This window comes from Podarcis vaucheri, assembly GCF_965113315.1.
Source record: "Podarcis vaucheri genome assembly, chromosome: 6".
NCBI classification, from domain to species: domain Eukaryota; kingdom Metazoa; phylum Chordata; class Lepidosauria; order Squamata; family Lacertidae; genus Podarcis; species Podarcis vaucheri.
The window spans coordinates 80639796-80659945 of NC_138764.1; the positions used below are offsets into that span (position 1 = coordinate 80639796).

Sequence of the window (20150 nt, forward strand, 5' to 3'; positions counted from 1 at the left end):
CAAAGAACTTCTACAGAGGAAAACGACAAGGAGAAAGTGTGAGCAATATACTAAAACAACTCCACAAGACAACAGCATGCAAGGGAGAAGAAGGAAACACACTCTGTTGGCTATAGAGAGATGACATAACCCATTTGCTGCATCACATCTTAACAGGTTTATGATCTCAGCATCTCTACCAGGTTCTGTAGCATTTGCTAAATGCAACAGAACTGCTATGGGCTGCTACTAGAGACTAGCAAGCTCTACAAAGCTCTCCTTTATTTTGGCACAGAAATGATGCAACCTCTTTAAAGGATTGCAAGCCAAAATGCCCACTCTCATCCCCGTCATTCCTCTCCATCCTCAAAAGTCATCCCCATCCTTCAAATCATCCTTCACATTCTTTCCAAATGCCAGTGGTGCTGAGAAAAGCAATAGCAGCATGCAAGAATATATACATTTTTTTCTCCCATTCTTCTCTTCCTGTCCTCTTCCTGACATGGTGATTAGCAGCATGTCAAAGAACAAAGCTGGGTGGCTGACAGAACACAGACCTCTCAGCCATCAGGCTTTGTTTCCAGATGGGGGGGGGAGAATCTCCCCTCTCCCTTCTCCATGCAAGCTTTCACTGGTGCTTGGGAGGGAAGGAAAGTGGGGATGTGTTGAAAGGACTGGTGGGGAAGAACTTTGGGGTGGTAAAGGCAGATTGTGGGGCAGAGGGAAGCTGTGAATTCGTGCCTGGCTCCAATTTCAATATGAGTCAGACAAAAATTTCCCTTCTCCTTTTGAGGTGGATATTGTGGGTGCTCAGATCTGGCTTTGCAAGCCTGAGCTTTGGAAAACTAGTTTTTTCCCCATATGATTTAGGTAGCAGATCATAGATGGGTACTGACATGAGATCTTTCTCAGTTGTTGCTTCAGTGTTTTCAACTGGTGTGTGTGTGTGTGTATAAATGTGTGCTAGGTGCAGTCTTACATTCAGGTGTAAGCAAGAAATTATCCAAGAGTTCACCTTGTTTTGATACATTATTGTTATTATTAATCAATATGAGAAACAATACTTTTTTTGTCAGAAAAGGGATGACCCAGACACACAATTTAATTGCTCATATGAGCAAGTCATTTTCTGGTTAAACCTACATTGGCAACGAACAAGGCACACAACAGAAACCAAAGGTTAAGAGTAGTCAAGGGCATTCCAGTTTTTATATCACTCCATGCCCATCATTTGACCACCATCTTATTCCTTGATGGTTTATTGTACAATGAGATTTCCTTGCTGGGCTTGTCCTGGACCAATTTGATAAGGCATAGAAGTACCCAAACAATAGGCTAACATTTCACATGTGACTACAAGAAATAAGGAAGAAGAAAGGACATGAGTTTTAAAAATTGTGCAAGAGCTGTGAAGCCCACTGTCAATTACACTGAGATAAACTGGGCTATATGATCATTATACTATTCAGCATGATATCAGTGCAAAGGTTGGGCAAAATTTTGACAACACAAAGCTGTTTGCCAGGCAGTCTTTTTAACCACAATTCCCCTCCTCATTTCTACAATTGTGTTCAAGGGCATGTTTATTGAGAATGTAGAATTGGCTGAGAGATATTCTTTTTCTTTTCTTTACATTTTGTTACAAAATAAATTGCTTTATTGACACCTTTGCTAGCAAAGCTACCTCCGGGGTGATTCTCTTCCATTCTCAGGAGGTTCATATGAACTACTATAATCGAAAAAACATATTAGGACACATATAATGCTTTCCCACAGGAGCCACAACCTTGTCATTTAGACTGAGAGGTGACAAATGTATTATTTTAACAAAGCACTGCCATTTCACTTGGCTCAAGCTAGACACTGGTATGTGGCCAGTGGTTTGATTCCTTGTCTCATATTAGTTTTAATCTGAAGTCTTTCTTGTCAAGGTCACTGGAGATAAACCAGGAACAACTGCCAACCAGTATCAAGACAAGACTGACTTTTCAGAAACTGCTAAATCCATCCCCATAGGGAATCAATACATGCAGTTATCTTTGAACTGTTTGCAAGTTTGAATATCCCATCCTCACTCCCCATCCATAATGAAGACCAAGATACTAGAGGATTATATTCTCAGAAGAGTAATAAGAACTGTAGGAATGAAGCTACAGAAAACAAAAGGGAAATGTTGGGAAGTTAAAACAACAACCACGGTCTGTCTGGTATGAACAAACAAAAGCAGGTCTTCCCCAAATCCCACAAACATATTTGATAACTCGCTTTTTCTGAATGAACCACATATAGTTTAAGGGAGGGGGGGAAGCCACTTTTGATAAGAGAACCAAGTTATTCCATTACAACAGAACTACAAAGTGTCCTATGGCACCTTAAAGATTACCTGGTGGCTGTATTTTCAATCACAACACAACTGGTTTCCATATGAGCATTATGCTTAGAACTAGGAGTTTTGTTTTTCTAAAAAAAAGGTCTTCAACATACCTTTTGTTGCCAGCCGGACACAGTTGATTTTGGTCTCCTGAAAATGACAGAATATGGAAAAGCATCAGGTATGTCTGCTTCTTTGTGTAAGAACAGTTTAAGAAGTAGCACTCTGAGCCACAGTGGACAACAGGGTCTTTCTGAACTATCCGTTGGAAATGTGTAGCATAATAAGTGCAAAATTGTTGTGCAAAATTCAGATGTTGTACATCTCTTGCAAGGGTATCACACATCTTCATCAATGGGATTCAAACAACAGTATTTCATACCTAGGGAAAAAATGATAATGCCCACTAATACTGCAATAGCATCCATAGCTATTGCAGTTGCCTTGTGGAATATGACTTTATGAGTATCACGTCAATTGATGGGTGCCTGTTCAGATAGAAACTATTCTGAAAAAGATGTTGCTGAATAACTCATACAGTATTTATCCGAAAAGTAGGGATAAGCACTTAACTGATTCACATAAAGAGCCAAAACACTCTATTAAAACTTTCACTATCAGACACTTGAAAGCAATAATATCTTATAAGCCTAGAAGATGTCTACCAGATACTAGAAAAAAATATGTCTCCCCTTAGGTACCTATTTTCTTAAATGATTTATATATCAGCATGAGCTGCTTTTCAACCATTACTTTTCTGCACTAATCCAAAAGACTCTATGTATTAATGTACTACAGAAATATCTGCTGGTTATGTTTTATTGTACCATTTACAAAAGTAGTAAACCAAATGCCCTCTTTTAAAAATAATGAGTTGTATCTGTTGCTGTCATTCCATTGTACAATGGACTACGTCTTGCACAATGGAACTTATCCTTGTAGCCGCCACCCTCAAAATCTCCTTCAATGGGTTGGTAGGCTCTGCAAAGCAGATTTGGGGGGCACAGAAGGAGAGTAGGGGAAGGGGAAGTCCCACTGCATGAGTGGATCTCCACATGTGCAGCACTGGATGCAACCCACTGATAATGTATTGTTAAAGGTAGCCATGTCCCCTGCAAACACACACAAACATACAACCAGTAATATTTTACACAATGGTATGTTGCAATACATTGTATCAGCACCCATATTTGCATGCCAGATATGAAAGCTGGACTTCTTTGCAGCAATCTCCATCATTTGTAGACTATCTCTAGGACTTGTTTGGGGGCTTCTGGTCTGTGGGGTCCTGAAGTTCAGGCCTAAAGGCACCACCAAATGGGAGGAGATCAGAAGGTCCTGAAGAAGCACATCTAATGAGTGTGAGTGGTTGTTCAGACAAGGAGCCCAGCTTAACTGACAGCAGGCTCTAATTCCCCCTAAGAACATTAGAACAGCCCTTCCGGATGAATCCAATGACCTATCTAGTCCTGCATCCTGTTCTCACAGGGGGCCAACTAGATGCCTGTAAGAAACCTGGAATCGGGACCTGAACACAAGTGCACTCTCGCCTCTTGTGGCTTTCAGCAATTGCTATTCAGAAGCATTACTACTTTCGACCATGGAGGCAGAACATAGTCATCATGGCTAGTAGACATAGGTATTTTTAGATTATGGTTACTCCTTGCCTTGTCCCTGGAACTGCAGAAAAGTCCAAAAGAGGCCTGGAGAATGGAGACACGAGAATGGGCCTTTTCTGCAGTGGCTCCCCATTTGTGGAATGCTCTCCCGAGGGAGGTTTAGCTGGCGTCTTCATTGTACACCTTTAGATGCCAGACAAAAATGGCTCTCTTTAACCAGGCCTTTGGCTGATTGGCATCCAGTGTCCTTTTAAAATGTGTTGGGGGGGGGGGCAGGTCCATCCCCATCGTTCAGCACAGACACTGAGATCCAGTGCCAAGGGCCTTCTGGTGGTTCCCTCATTGCGAGAAGCCAAGTTACAGGGAACCAGGCAGAGGGTCTTCTCAGTAGTGGCGCCCGCCCTGTGGAATGCCCTCCCATCAGATGTGAAGGAAATAAGCAGCTATCTTATCTGTAAAATACATCTGAAGGCAGCCCTGTTTAGGAATTTTTAAAATATTTAATGCTGCATTGTTTTTAACACTCAATTGGGAGCCTCCCAGAGTGACTGGGGAAACTCAGCCAGATGGGCAGGGTATAAATAATAAATTATTATTATTATTATTATTATTATTATTATTATTATTATTATTGGGTTGTCTTTGTTTTGTTTTGTTTTTGTTTTCATTATGTATTTTGTGCTTTATATATTGTGATTTTATGTTGTGGATCACCCTTTCTAATAACAGTAACACCTAATTCACTGTAAATATGTGCTACTGCCAGGCAGGCTTCAGAATCTCTCCCCCTTCGCTACATTATTTATTGACACAGATCACACCCATATGGCCCATGAACATGTGCGCAACATAGCAAGCCTTTGTGGTTCTGAAAAGTTACTTTGTCAGGCAGTAATAGGCTGCAGGCTTTCCTTTCCACTTATGTTTTTACACTGTCATGTACAAGTCTCTGGTGTAATGAATACTGCATAAATTACTGTAGGAAACAGGGCCCCATTAATATGGATACATTTTGTGCACATTTTGCAAGCATCAGCATGGCATTGCAGTATGAAATTTCTACATCACCATATCTGAACAGTAATTTCAAAAGGTGAAAATATTGTTCAGTTTCAATAACACCCCCTTATGGCAAATATGTTCTCCATGGGCTGGATTAGATAAAAAGATGCCTCTATATCTCATGGCATGGATGTTGATGATTTCTTCCCCCTAAAGCACTACTTGTGCAAGCTTTAGGAGTATTTTAGACCTCCACGTCAGCAACTGAAAATCTTCCCACTAATTTATCAGCCTCAAAACTGGGGAATAATGACTAGCCCCTCCAACAGAAAAGCCCTCGAGAAAGGCCTGTTCTGGCCAAAACCACACTGGGCATTAAGAAAAAGTGCAATACTCTTTAACATCTGGAGATAGGTTTTCTGTTTTTTTTCTTTTTCGTTGGATTGTGTGTGTGTGTGTGTGTGTGTGAGAGAGAGAGAGAGAGAGAGAGAGAGCGCGCTTCCAACAGGCAACTAGGTAAAGGTAAAGGTACCCCTGCCCGAACGGGCCAGTCTTGACAGACTCTGGGGTTTGTGCGCCCATCTCACATCTATAGAATCAGCAAAAGATGGCTGTTGAGTAGTGGAATATTTGATAAAACATCCTGGAAGAACACTTTTGGTGCTCAGAGCTCTGGACCCTTTTTCCTATTATCATAAGCCCTCACAAACTTAGGCCGTGTTCAGAGAAGATGGAAACTGTTGTCTATCACTGCATTGGTTATATTGGCTATTCTTGCCCCACACTATCTCTGCTCATCACAGGCACTAACTGCAGGTGTGGTGAACCTTTTTGACCAGGCTTCCAAAAGCACGAAATGTTTTAACAATACATACATACATACATACATACATACATAAGAAGAATCCACCAATTCCAAATTTGGCAACACCACAAACTATAATTTAGTCATGTGTTATTCTACAGGTGTCCAATGGGAAATGAAAAAGGAGTACAAATATAGGGGGGGGATTTTTGTTTTATTCTAAACCTTTGCTAAAATTTTATTTGAAATAAATTAATTGAGCACTTTAAAAGCTACTAAACAGCAATATCAGTAGTGTAAGATTTTTTCACTGTTACACTTTGTAGCAAAGGGAGCTCAGTTCCAAGTTCTCATTATCTCTGTTACCATTAGCTGTGAGGGCTGCACTGAAAAACAGCACAATTAATAGCCAGTTATATAACAAATGTGGTAAACTGCAGCTGATTTAGATCACAAGTTCTCTCGCCTTTTGTTATGCAACACTATATTTGTGTGTATGCGCATATATTTGGGGGTAGGATAAGACAGGCGCTCATTTGAGTTCTTCTTGCGGGCTGTCACGAGGGAGCTGGGCTATCTGGTGTTTCTCCCAGAAGGTAATCTAAATAGAACATGTGTGAAACAGAATATTCTTTGGCTTTGTTATACAAAGCACCTGTTTTCTGAATGGTGTGAATTTTGCTCCTTGGGCTTGCCAAAAGCCAGATGCTTAACTGAAATGAGTCAGAGTTTGATAAAAAGGAAAACAACAAAACAAAATTCTAAGCCAAGTTTCTTACTTGTCAGAGAGGGAGAAATACAATCAGCTTCTTTTACCAAAACAAGTCAATTGTCCCAAATTAATTTCCCACACAGATCCACCCCATCCTCACAAATATACCGAACGCAAACAATGCTTCTTGACGAAACCATGGTAACTTTCTACGTTCGTTGCTCCACTAATTCTTGTTTGAAGCTGAACTGCATATTACATAATTGCTCTAAACAAATCCAAAAGGCTGGGGTACACACTGGCAAATGGACTATCCTGGCAGATATAGATGCAGAAGATTACATCATATTAAAAGTGTAGGCATTCATTATTTTCAAAGAGTTTTCCTTGAAGCAGGAGGTTTGAACTGCAGTCTCGCAGTTATGATTCAGTAATGTGGGGTGCAGGACTGTGTAAGCCGCCACTCCTCCTCTCTTGTTGCATGGCCTAAATCAGTTTTCATCAGGTATTTTAGGCTTATGCAAGCTTTTCTTAACTTCATAGAAGAACCAATGACAATTGGAATATATGGCAATGGGGAATAGGAACCAGGAAAGGGTCAGAGGATAAACACAAGGAGATCATATCCACATCATACATCTAAAGCACATGGCTTCCCACAAAGGATACTGGGAACTGTAGTTTATTAAGGTACAGTGGTACCTCGGGTTACATACGCTTCAGGTTACATACGCTTCAGGTTACAGACTCCGCTAACCCAGAAATAGTACCTCAGGTTAAGAACTTTGCTTCAGGATGAGAACAGAAATCGTGCTCCGGCGGTGCGGCGGCAGCAGGAGGCCCAATTAGCTAAAGTGGTGCTTCAGGTTAAGAACAGTTTCAGGTTAAGAACGGACCTCCAGAACGAATTAAGTACTTAACCTGAGGTACCACTGTACTTGGAATTGCAGCTCTGTCAGGGTTAAACTACAGTTCCCAGGATACTTTGAGGGAAGCCATGCACTTCCTATGTATGGTGCAAATATGACTGCAGCCTTGCAGCACCTTAAAGACTAATAGTGTTATAAGGTTTTCATCTGATATGTTATTTTAGAAATCCAGAGCGTTTATTCTTAACAAAATGGTGGATGGAACTGAGTTCATCCCAGCCAGGCCACAGGTGACAATTACGAGACTGGCTGAAGCCAGAAAGTTCAACACTTACCCCATTTGCTTTACTGAGTGCCTGGAAATAAATACTGTAGCTTTTCAGCGGCGAAAGTGGAGCATTCCAGTAGCCGTTATAAGTTTTGTTGTCTCCCACCGTGAAGGGCTGTGTGACAGGAAGGTTGACTGGTTTCAACTCGGCTGCAAAGTAATGTGGAGAGTCAAGATTTGAAGCATTTTTGTAGCTCACTGGAACAGAGAAACACTCAATGATGTCGGCAGCTCTTCGTGACTTCTGTGGCCTCTCTTCTTTCACAACAAGCTGATAAACACTGAAAGAGAGAGAAAGAACAGCACCATTCAACAAGTTGAGGATGAACGGGCCATGTGAGTAATCAGAGCAAAATGCTTCACAAAAAAAGACTCTGTTCGAGTAAACCAACAATTCCCAATCCAGTAAATAAATTTTTAAAGTACATGAAATTAAAATGTCAATCTAAATAATAATCAAATATCTGCATATAGAAAAATCTCAAATCAGATGGAAGTCCACACCCCCATACTTGTATAAGTCTAACAGGGTGGAGGCAACAGCATATTCCTAGTTTTCCTAAAGCACCAGAAGCATGGCTGGAGTTATGGGATGAAACATGTCAAAGTGAAAGGCAAAGGAGCAAAATAAATAAAAATATTTAAACCAGCTTCCATACCCCAGATCCAAGGGGATGAATCACAACAGAAGTGTGGATTGTCGGGTTTGATGGGCTAAGATGTCACAGCCAGGATATGATGTGATGTGATGTCATAGTCTAGAAACATGGTGCACTCACCTGAAAGCCTAGGGCGAGTTCTGCCAAGGCACAGCCCAATAATGAATGCTGAATGGTGTAATTGGATGGTATTTGTAATCTCAAAAGAAGCACTAGTAAACTGATCAAATTACAACCAAACTACTGCTCATGAAGTGCAAACCCCACAGTGATAATCATTTATTTATGTGAAGGATTTCTACCCTGCTCTGTAACCAAAAATGCTCACAGAATGGCTTACAAAAGATCAGTAGTAAAACATGATATGAGCGATAGCTCCAGCAGTAAGCCAGAGGCAAGTTGCCAGTGCAGACAAGCCAGTAGCTATAAAAAATAACTCAAATTAACTTTTATTAACTATAGCATGTTGCCAGCAAATAGCGTAATTATTCAATAACACAACTATAAAAAGGTAAGCAGTCATGTCAATTTTCAAAAGACCACCCATCAGTTTTAGAGCAATTTCACATCAAAGCACATACAGTATGCGTGTCTGTTACAGTACTTTGCTTCGTCAGATGTGAGTGTTATTAATACACCAGAGGATGCAAAAAGATAATGCGATTGTACATTTGGGCCAATACATACTTTACAGCAGCACTGTAGAAAGACACAGCACACACCACCACCACAACAGCAGCAACAACTTGCACAATATTCTGTTATATTTCTGGAAGCAGCTTTTACACTGTGTAAAAGTTCAACTATACTGTGGAAATTAAGTTAGAGAAACGACAGGAAATCAGAATAAACTGCCATGTGAATGTAGCCACAGAGCGTCTTCTTCTCTCTGTCATTCCTACAGCTCTCAGACTTGGCAGCAGAGGCAGACATACTTGAGTCTTAACACTAGTTGCCCATTTGACAAAGAGAAAGGTATCACTGCAAGTCGCTTCTCTTCTCATCAGAGTATTCATATATGCTGCCCTCAGCTGTCTATATGAGGCTGGCTCTTTGTCTCATTAGACAGGAAAGATCGATGGAAGGCCTGGGAACAGCCAGTAGCCCATCATTCTAGCTGCTTTCAGAAGCTTGTTGTGGCAGGAAGACGGGCCTAAAACATTTCGAGTAATGTCTCGCCAATGTTATTGTAGGAAACAATGGAATGGCAGCTAAAACAAGAAAAAGAATCTGAACATTTAGCTCACTTGTTGGAACAATCATTGTCTCCTTTTGACGATTCTGTGACATACTCTTCTAAAAAAATAAATTGTTTTTTTGTATAAGTCAAGCTAAAATAATAATAAAAGCAGTGATGAGAAAATGCAAGAGACCTTCTGAATAGCCCATTCTATTCTTACAGTGGGTACCTAAATGCCTTTTGGAAGCCCATCAACAAAGTCATAAGCAAAATCGTCCTCTCCTACTTGTGATTTCCAGCAACTCAAAGGCATGCTGACTCTGCTAATGGAGGTAACAGGGCTATCATAACTAGTAACCAAGATAGCTGAATCCTCCAAAAGAGCCCAATGCCTCCCTAGGCTTCTTTATGTCATTCTATATCCTGGTTTAATGTGATGCTCAGACACAACCTGTTTTTAACAGGTCCTAATTATCAAGGGGTGCAGGTGGCACTGTGGTCTAAACCACTGAGCCTAGGGCTTTCCGATTGGAAGGTTGGTGGTTCGAATCCCCACAATGGGGTGAGCTCCCATTGTTCAGTCCCTGCTCCTGCCCACCTAGCAGTTCGAAAGCATGTCAAGTGCAAGCAGACAAATAGGTACTGCTCCGGCGGGAAGGTAAACAGCGTTTCCATGTGCTGCTCTGGTTTGGACAAAGACCGGCTCCCTCAGCCAGTAAAGCAAGATGAGTGCCGCAACCCCAGAGTCGTCCGCAACTGGACTTAACGGTCAGGGGTCCCTTTACCTTTAATTACCAATGAGTAAAGTACAATTACTCCAAAAACATTCCCTGCTAATGTGCATATCCTTGCCACTCTGAAACAGGCCAATGCATGCAGTACAAACAACAATTCCAATTAAATAATGTTTTACAAAATGAGTCTTGGCTTCCCACTTGTAAGGAATACTCCAACATTATAATCCTTCAAACTGGACAAATTACTTTGGCTCTGAAAGTTAAGCAGCCTGCAGGGCAAACTTATGAAACTGAAGTCCCTTTCAAAGAAACCTCGACAGAGTTTACAAACTCTTAGTCTTCAGAGGGTGGCTTAGACTTTTAAGATATAACTGTTCAATTAGTCATGTAGCATTCTTAAAAACGATGAAATAAATTGCATAATGGAGCCACTGAGAACACAATAAAAACTAAAAGAGCCCAATTTGGAGTTAAAACAGAAGTTTCTGGGAGAAAAAGTGCTCAAAATTTGTTTTTAAAGCGTATATTCCTCAGGGGAGGAGGGGACAGAGATCTACAACTCCCTCCTTTATACAAACACTCTTCTAATCCCAACAACCTTGATTCCTCTCAAGAATAAAATTAATCCATAAAGAATCAGACAAAAAGCTTTCAAACTAAAGGAGCTTTTTATACAGGTAATCATAAAGAACTTCCTAGTTTTCAAAACCTGGATTATGTCAGAAATCTAGTTATAAATGCAACAACCATTTTGCTGAGATGCTCAGAAATGCTATTCAAATGCCTATTTCTAAAATTGTGGCAAGGTATTCAGAGTAATTTGCATTCATGCAATTTTCTAATTCTTTTGCTATCTTTGATCAATCTACTCAAGGATTTCAAGCAGACAAAGTGGGATGTGTAATCCCTTTCGGAGAAATGTGTACAGTCAAGTCAACCCCAAGTAAATTTATCATAATAAATTAATAGTGCAGCTCAACGGGGCAATGAAAATTAGGATCAGGTAAGATTAGGAAATAAAAACTGAAAACAGTGTAGTCAGTGTTGTGCAAGCAGAAGGCAACTCAGAGATCAGACATTTCCCTTCTCTTCCCCAACCCACAACCCCCTGAAAGCTTTTGCACAATGTTGTGGGTGACCTGGGGAACACTGTAGGTTTTGTCATACAGGGCTGAAGCAGAAGGGGGAAATCACCTGAAATCAATTGAAGCAGGGGCAGTCAATTTCATAGAATCATAGAGTTGGAAGAGACCACAAGGGCCATCGAGTCCAACCCCCTGCCAAGCAGGAAACACCATCAGAGCACTCCTGACATATGGTTGTCAAGCCTCTGCTTAAAGACCTCCAAAGTAGGAGACTCCACCACACTCCTTGGCAGCAAATTCCACTGTCGAACAGCTCTTACTGTCAGGAAGTTCTTCCTAATGTTTAGGTGGAATCTTCTTTCTTGTAGTTTGGATCCATTGCTCCGTGTCTGCTTCTCTGGAGCAGCAGAAAACAACCTTTCTCCCTCCTCTATGTGACATCCTTTTATATATTTGAACATGGCTATCATATCACCCCTTAACCTCCTCTTCTCCAGGCTAAACATGCCCAGCTCCCTTAGCCGTTCCTCATAAGGCATCGTTTCCAGGCCTTTGACCATTTTGGTTGCCCTCCTCTGGACACGTTCCAGTTTGTCAGTGTCCTTCTTGAACTGTGGTGCCCAGAACTGGACACAATACTCCAGGTGAGGTCTGACCAGAGCAGAATACAGTGGCACTATTACTTCCCTAATAGAATTTAATACTCACCTTTCTCTCTACACATTCATTTTACCTGAACCTGTGTATAGCACACACGAGGTAAGTGAAATTATATAGCTTTTCATAAAATACATGTTTATAGTGTAGTGTAAAATTCCCTGCTCCACTTTTCTACATCAAAATCACCTGGAGAGAACTGAGAAGCAGCAGCAGACATCTCAAGTTTGCAAGTTCTAACAACATCTTCTCCATAAACCTGACCTGCCTTGTAACACAGATTAGGCATAATAGCTGCTGCCTCCATGACCCCTATCATTCTAGTTCGATGTTACTCCTTGCTGGCAGATTAAAGATAATGACTGTCTACAGCTACGACCCGCTGTGAGAGGAGCTATGCTAGTGGATTTAGAGGTGCCTTTCCCCTTGTGAACCACCTGTTATTCATTTGATTTGCAAAATAGAGCTACCAAAAGGTGCTCATGTCATTGAGCATTAAGCAGATTTTTGTTGGCTGGGATCTTCTAGTCTTTTTTTTTTTTTTGGTACCCAATGCTTTATTTCAGAGTGACAAGGAAAGATCCAAGGACAAGAGCTGATATGTATGCAACACACTAAAACCCCTGAGGCTGCTTTATGTTATGATTCATATGGATCAATATGCATGAAAATGTTACACTGGAGTTTATCATCCATACAGCATGTTAAATTGTGTTCACATAGCCTGCATTACCAGGAATGTGGGACAAAGCTCACATTATCTCCCAAAACATTTTGTAGATGACATATTTTGACAAAACACTGGCCGCGTCCAGATTGTCAGTATTTTGCAGGACCAGAAATTGAGGTTTGCACCATTAAAATGCTCTATTGCCTGGGTGTGACCAATCTACTTAAACATACATACACATACATAGACTTTTTGCAGTTAGGAAAGTGACAGGGAAATGCGCAAAAAAGTTTGGAATGAAAGAATAATTAATGGGAAGGTGCACAACTGTTACCCAAGCAAATCAGGATGAATTGTAATTGCTGAGTGCATATTGTTGTGTAATCTCCCCACAAACAAATCAGAACAAATACTCAGCAAAGACTGGAGATGCTCTAGCCAAGTTGTCTGAAAGAAACCACTGTGGCTTATAGCAACTGCGGAAATTCCAGAACTTATCCTGCATGTGCAAAGCTCATAGTTAGAGGTGTCAAATATCTGGTATTTTGAAGAAAAAGCAAACACTGTATCAGACTAAACAACCTGATTTCAATGAATGTTATTCTGTCACAATAGTAACAGTAATATTGCTGCCCTGGACTTCTTTGGATGAGGGTGAGGGATATAAATTAACTATAAATTAACAGCAGCAGCAACAACAACAGCTATATTATTAGAAATAAAGAGGAGAATAACACAATCATGAACAGCCTTGGGGAAACTCAAGCTTTACAATGATTTCCTTAGACTTGATAGCTAAGGTGTCCAATATGTGCATATTACCTGTGGTATGTTACAAAGTAGATATGTAGTTACAGATGTAGTGGAAAAAGCTGCAAAGTTAAATAGACATATGCAGGGCATGTGACAAAAGGTAATTCACACCAATGGAATAAAGCATTGTTAGTATGGAGACTCTACAATTTCAAAAGATCAAGGGGATGGCCACCTATACAATGGGCGTAGGATCAACATTAAGAGCTGTAAGGAAGATCAGAAGATTTAGAGTGGAGCATATGATCCTACTAAATTTCTGCCCCTCCCATTTGTATAGCATATGCATTTTGTATAAGACCCCCCCCCCAACTGATTGCACATTAGTACAGGCCAGCTCCCAATACTGGAGCAAGGGCCCTGCTTACAAATGAAATTGGAATGATCTTCAGAGGGGTAGCCAACTTAGTCTGATGCAACAAAACCAAGAGAGCCTTTTATGAAACAAAGACAACTGAAACTCCCCCCAAGCTCCGTTCTATATATTTTAAATGTGCCCACCTAAATCATGCGCTTCCAAAAGTAGAAAGACAAATATAAAAACTCTGCCATTTATATATGTGAATACATTCATAACCTCCCCTATAAACATTCACTGATTTTTCTGAAATATTCTATCTATCTTCAGTTTTTCTACCAAAGGGGCCACATGGTTTGGGGTGCAGAATAGACAGGCAAATATAAAAATCCTGAAATTTAGATTTGGTATTGTATATGAGGAGCCCATCCCATGCTTTATTGGAAGTCTTACTTTTGCTTTTAGGGGAACTATTGAAGAATTCTTGGTTGAAATGCCATAATTGCCGCTGTGCTTTCCTTTGTATCTCTGCTGTGCATTTATGATAATCCCCTCATTCCATCTGCAGCCCACGCATTAATGCAGCAGCCCCCTTTTCTAGTTCCAAGAAATTATGCATTCATTATGGTGGAAAATTAACACTGCAAAGCAAACTATAATTAGGAATTCTTCAATTCAGTTTATGCTTTTTCAATTAGGCCCTCTATAATTTTAATCATGGGAACATTAACATGTTTCCGTAATTTATATACCTGTGGTATAATTAAGTCCTGAAATGCCTCAGTCTACAGCAGCAGAAGTGGAGCTGAGTCATCTCCCCTTTCTTTGTATTGAGGTGCAAATGTATCTAGGTACACTGTGAACCAGGTGGCCTGGATATAAGCATCGAAAAGATGTGCAGAGTTAACTCTCTGTCTAATCAGAGACTTGGCTCTCAACCTGATCTAAAGAATCTGCTGTGGGATCCCACAGCAATTTTTTCATAAATGATCAGGAGTCGGGGTGAGCAGTGCAGAAGACAAATTTATGGGACCACACTTTTCAGGGTGGTGAAAATCCAAGCAGATAGTGAAAACCTCGAAAGCAATTTCTTCAGATTTAGTAAACAGGCTACAAAATAGCCAATGGCCCAGTTGCACATAACATAAAATCATAGCTCATAAGCAAACTATGGTTTAATTCCCACAAGCATTTTGCTTCTCTCGTGCTGCTGACTGTGCTGCATGGGAGATGAAACAAGTCAGAGTCATAGCTGTGTTCCTGGTTTGTTTCTCTCCAAACCATGAGTAGAATCCAAGGCTTAGAGGAAACACACCATATGCCTACATGACACAATTAGGAGCGGGGGAGAATCAAAGTGCTTGCACACAGCAAATCACTTCTGCATGGCCCAATGATGTGGCAGCTCTGGATCATGGGATCCACCCCTCCCCCTGGATCAACCCCATCCCCAAACTTGACCCTCCAGATGTTTTGGGACTACAACTCCCATCATCCCTAGCTAACAGGACCAGTGGTCAGGGATGGTGGGAATTGTAGTCCCAAAACATCTGGAGGGCCGAGGTTGGGGGTGCCTGCTGTAGACAAACTCTTATAAGATACTGTGGAAAGATGTGGGATCTGACAAGAACTCCAGGCCAGGTGTGGCAGAGCGCATAAAGGCTGCAGCTATCCTGCAGTGGCGGTAGCTGGCAATGGGGCTGCCAGAACTGCTGCCCCCCACAAAACCCAAAGGCCCTTCAGATACGTGAAATTATTTGGGCACCCAGTTAAAATCTTAGAGGCAGCCCTTCCTATCTTTCCTCAAAATAAGCTGGACACCACCAGGGCTTAATGATGAGCAGGGTGTAATTTTCAAGAGTTGCAGGTCATCCTAGGTAAAGGTAAAGGGACCCCGGATCATTAGGTCCAGTCGTGACCGACTCTGGGGTTGCAGCGCTCATCTCGCTGTACTGGCCAAGGGAGCCAGCGTACAGCTTCCGGGTCATGTGGCCAGCATGACTAAGCCGCTTCTGGCAAACCACAGCACCACACGGAAACGCCGTCTACCTTCCCGCTGGAGTGGTACCTATTTATTTACTTGCACTTTGACGTGCTTTCGAACTGCTATGTTGGCAGGAGCAGGGACCGAGCAATGGGAGCTCACCCTGTCATGGGGATTCGAACCGCTGACCTTCTGATCGGCAAGTCCTAGGCTCTGTGGTTTAACCCACAGCGCCACCCACGTCCTGCAGGTCATCCTAGGGCATCTTAATTTTGCTTGGAGGGTCATCTGGTCAGGCCAGGCCTTCAGTGTCCAGCTGCCCCTTGCCACTATGGGAGTTCAGTCTTAGTATAACCACATAGCTGTGCTCTGGATTCTACTTTTGAGTGATATCAGTATGCGACAGATCGACGGCAACAGATGTATGCAGAACAAGAGAAAATTCACGTTGTCCTTTTCCACCTGCACCTTTACGTTGCCTATTCTCTACCTGTTCTCTGTAAACATATTTCCCCTGTATTTGTTTAATGGTTGTATAGAGCAAATGTACATCCCCCCCCCCCCAGAAGACAAACAGAGAATGAAGAAGTCATTCAAAATTAATGGAGAGCTCTATGATGAACCTGCTCCGGCACTAAGCTCTTCCTTGCATGCCTCATCAGTGGTGAATATCAATTTCATTTTGCATAGAAATCTCAACAATGCAATGATTCTTAGCTTACTTCTTGAGCTGATCTACAGCAGCAGCTAGAAGATCAACATCTGACACTAACATTACCTTGGAGATAATGAACTTGCCTCCAAAATATTACTTAACAGGAGTTTCACACTCCTTGGATTGTTCATTATGCATTCAGAACATTTAGGCACAAGATACTTGATGCTACTACCATATATAATAGATAGTGGCACGGTGGAATGGGAGTTTGTGAGCTGGGTTTATATGGCAATTATAAGCTAGAGTTTTCTGCCAGTGAAATTCTTGTTAAAGTGCATTTGTGTCCAAACAAGGGAAGGCATCAAACACCACCAAGTCAGTTTTCAAAAATGTACTTGGTGTTCTGAAGTAAATGGATATGTTTTTCATTGGAAGTCAGGGTGTTGAAAGTCTAGGTCTGATACAAAAATGACTTCTTATTGTGCTATTAGCCCCTGTCACAGACTTTCAAGTAGGGACTCTCTGTAAGTCTGCCTGACACTTACCTACTAGACAAAGCAGACAAGCAGGCACAGACAAACTCTGGCCCTCCAGATGTTTGGGACTACAGTTCCCATCATCCCTGACCACTGGCCCTGTTAGCTAGAGATGATGGCATTCTGCTGGTTCATAATGTTTTTTCACCTCTATGTCAAATTATCTTGAAGACACACCTGTTTAAATAAGCATCTCCCTGATTCCCTGTCTCGAATTCCCTGTTTTAATTTTTCTAACTAATATTGTAACTGGTTTTTATTGTTGTGCTGTTTTGACAGCATGTTTTATTGTACATTTTAATTGTGGTAGTTTGTTTCAATGTTTTGAAAATTTGCTTTATTGTGTATTTAATTGTGTGTGTTTGTAATTGTTTTTACACTTGTTTACTACTTTGAAGCCACCTTGGAAATTACCAAATGAATATACATACCGTGTTTGGATAATTTTAGGTACTTTATAATTGCTAAATTATAGATTATACCACCATCACCACAGAACAAAAACTATTTACTGCATTCCCTTCCTTAGAGGTGTATTTTCAGGTCTATGAAAACTTTTGTAGGAGTTGAGGAAAGAAAAGTCTTCCATGACCCTTGTTAACTTTTCAAAAGAACCTGTGTCCTATATGTGAGGAAAATATTATTGTAATAGAAATATCAGACTCTGGAAATAATGTATATAATATTTGTGACATTTCAATTACCTCTGTATATGTAGAATAATAAGTCAAATAATAATTTTTGTGTGTGTCCGTGTGTGTGTGTGTGTGTGTGTGTGTGTGTGTGTGTATTCTCAGAAAGGTTTTCATAATGGTCTCATTTTTCCACAGAGACATTTATTGAATATAGGAAAAGTGTGGTAAATTAGACTTTTTTAAAAAGTGAAGAGCGTAAAGATTGTTCAATAAAAAAGAAAGAAAATAGCAACGTTTATGACAGCAGGTGGTAAAATGAAATATGAAAAAAAAATTGTTAATTTTTTTTTTTATTTTGGAATTTTCTCTTTTTCAATATCTTTCTAAAATCACTCAAAGTCAGCTAAAGTTACATTTGCTATACAGTACTGTATCTAGAATACCAGAGAATATTACCGTACTTTTAATAAAGCTACAAGTTTCCCCTTCTATATACCTAAACAACAAAAAAGGAGTATATTTTTATATTCCAGCATTCTCCAACCTGGTGCCCTGCAAACATTTTTATGTATTTTTCCCTCCACCCCTAACTTTTGGCCATGATGGCTGTAACTGACAGAAACTGGAATTCGACAACATATGTTGGAAACAACATATACAAATATTGGCTATGGTATGGGGATCTACTGTTCACAGAAAGTTCAAAATATCCACTGGAAATACTGAAGTCCTTAGGCATACATGTCTAAGTAACTATCCATAATTACAAACTGTGGTTTGGTGCTAAGTATGGTTAGCAAAAGCACCAGTGCAGATTAGTGTCCTCTCTGAACCTTCTTGATGATTATGTGGTTCAGAATGAAGATTTGCCTAGCTCAGAACATTTTAGACAGGACACATTCTTCAAACTCTCAGTTTGTAAAATAGGGTTCCACATATATTTATAGTAAGTGGTTCCTCCCACATACACTTTTGGTGGTGGTGGGTAGTCAGTTTTTTGTCCACAAACTGGGCACAAATTTTTACTCAGAGCTAAACAAATGCCTCCAAAACAGAATTTCCCATCTTCTGAAACACAATGTCCAGGAAGTCCAGAAGAAACAGAACTGCCCTTAGCTTGCCTAACCTCTCCTGAAGAACATTTCCTACATTATTCTTCCAAGCTTTTCATGGACTATTCATTGTGTGTCTACCTTTGCTTTCTTTTGCCACTGCTTTATTCTGCTTCTTTGCTTTTTTATTAGTGGTGTTTTTTTTTTGTTTCTATTTTTTTTTAAAAAAAATATATCGTTGCAATTCTTGTTAGCCACACTGAAAACTAAAATGTGGAACTAAAATAAACCATGTTTTAAAATAAAAAAGCATGTATTGTTGTATGTTTGTAAAAGAAGGGAGAAGAGAGAGCTGAGCTGAGCTGAGCTGAGCTGAGCTGAGCTGAGCTGAGAAGAGAAGAGAAGAGAAGAGCATGTTACCTGACAGGTGCCCCACGAGATTGTGCAGGTTTCAGCAAGACTGTGATGGTTGTCTCTGTTTCATTCAGAGGAGAGTCTGCATCATATTCAGGCATTGATGGTGCTGTGGAGTAGAGGGGAGATCCATGGGTTAAATACGATCTCTGTCATGTCATGAGATTTGAAGCTAGTCACGGTACATTGACATTTGAGAATCAACACAGCAATTTTAATTCTTGGTTGGCAATGACCTGGGCACTTGATTGCTATTTTAAAGCAATTAGGAAGAGCTGGACATTCTTAGCCACTCTTGATTTCAACCTTAGTACTGTAGGACACCTTAGTATAGCTTTGGATATATTTAAAGTTCCAAGGGAAAATGACTGGGACCCCAAGTTTGCCCCTACCAGGGGTGAAGGAAGGAGGATTTGGCAGGGGCGGTCCACCCTGGGAGTCACCACTAAGGGAGGTGACAAAATGCCGGGCAGCACTCACCACGGGGCCTGCAGCACGTCCAAGCCACGTGCCTCTCCTGGGTGCCCGCAGACTCCGTGCTGTGTCAAATGGTCTGTCTGCCGCTTCCCCCTCAGCTGTAGGGCAGCTGAGTGGGAGGAGGCAGGCAGACTCCTTGGAGGCCCCAGAGAGCATCCTGCCCTGGCTTGCCCCGCCCCACGGGCAGCTGGCACACACGCCACCCCAGGCACCCGATTGGCTCACTCCGCCGCTGACTCCCACTGTGAGAAGTCTCCCCCAAACAGACTGCTACTCACAGAACACTCATATCTACATCTGCCAAGTCTCCCTTCCCACTAAGTCCCTAGAACAAATCTGTTCTAGATGGCTGAGGGACTCTCTAAAGCGGCATTGAGTTCTGCAGAGTTAGACAGAAATTGCCTTCTCCCCCTTCCCCAGCGGGATCCTCTTTTGGATGCTGGTCCCATCTGTGAACGAAAGGGGTTCGGAACCAAGCAATTCTTTGCTTGAATTCTGCTCAGCTTCCTATATAATGCTTTTAAGGGATGCAGAAGAAAATTATTTATTATTCTGCTTTCCCTGCAGTTTCAGATCTTGACTTGCAGCTGATCTCTTGCCAGAGCCTTTT

The 20150-nt window shown here is 41.1% G+C and overlaps 1 protein-coding gene across 16 annotated transcripts in view; it reads right to left on the minus strand.

Annotated features, from left to right (window-relative positions):
• Window positions 1-20150, minus strand: part of PTPRT (protein tyrosine phosphatase receptor type T) — a 620908-nt gene that overhangs the window by 121795 nt on the left and 478963 nt on the right. For all 16 annotated transcript variants that reach the window (XM_082225799.1, XM_082225800.1, XM_082225808.1 and 13 more), the window contains exons 11-13: window positions 19070-19172; window positions 7693-7966; window positions 2464-2500 (exon numbers count right to left, since the gene is read on the minus strand). In XM_082225799.1, the coding sequence (XP_082081925.1) occupies window positions 2464-2500; window positions 7693-7966; window positions 19070-19172 (414 nt within the window). The remainder of the gene's footprint in view (window positions 1-2463; window positions 2501-7692; window positions 7967-19069; window positions 19173-20150) is intronic.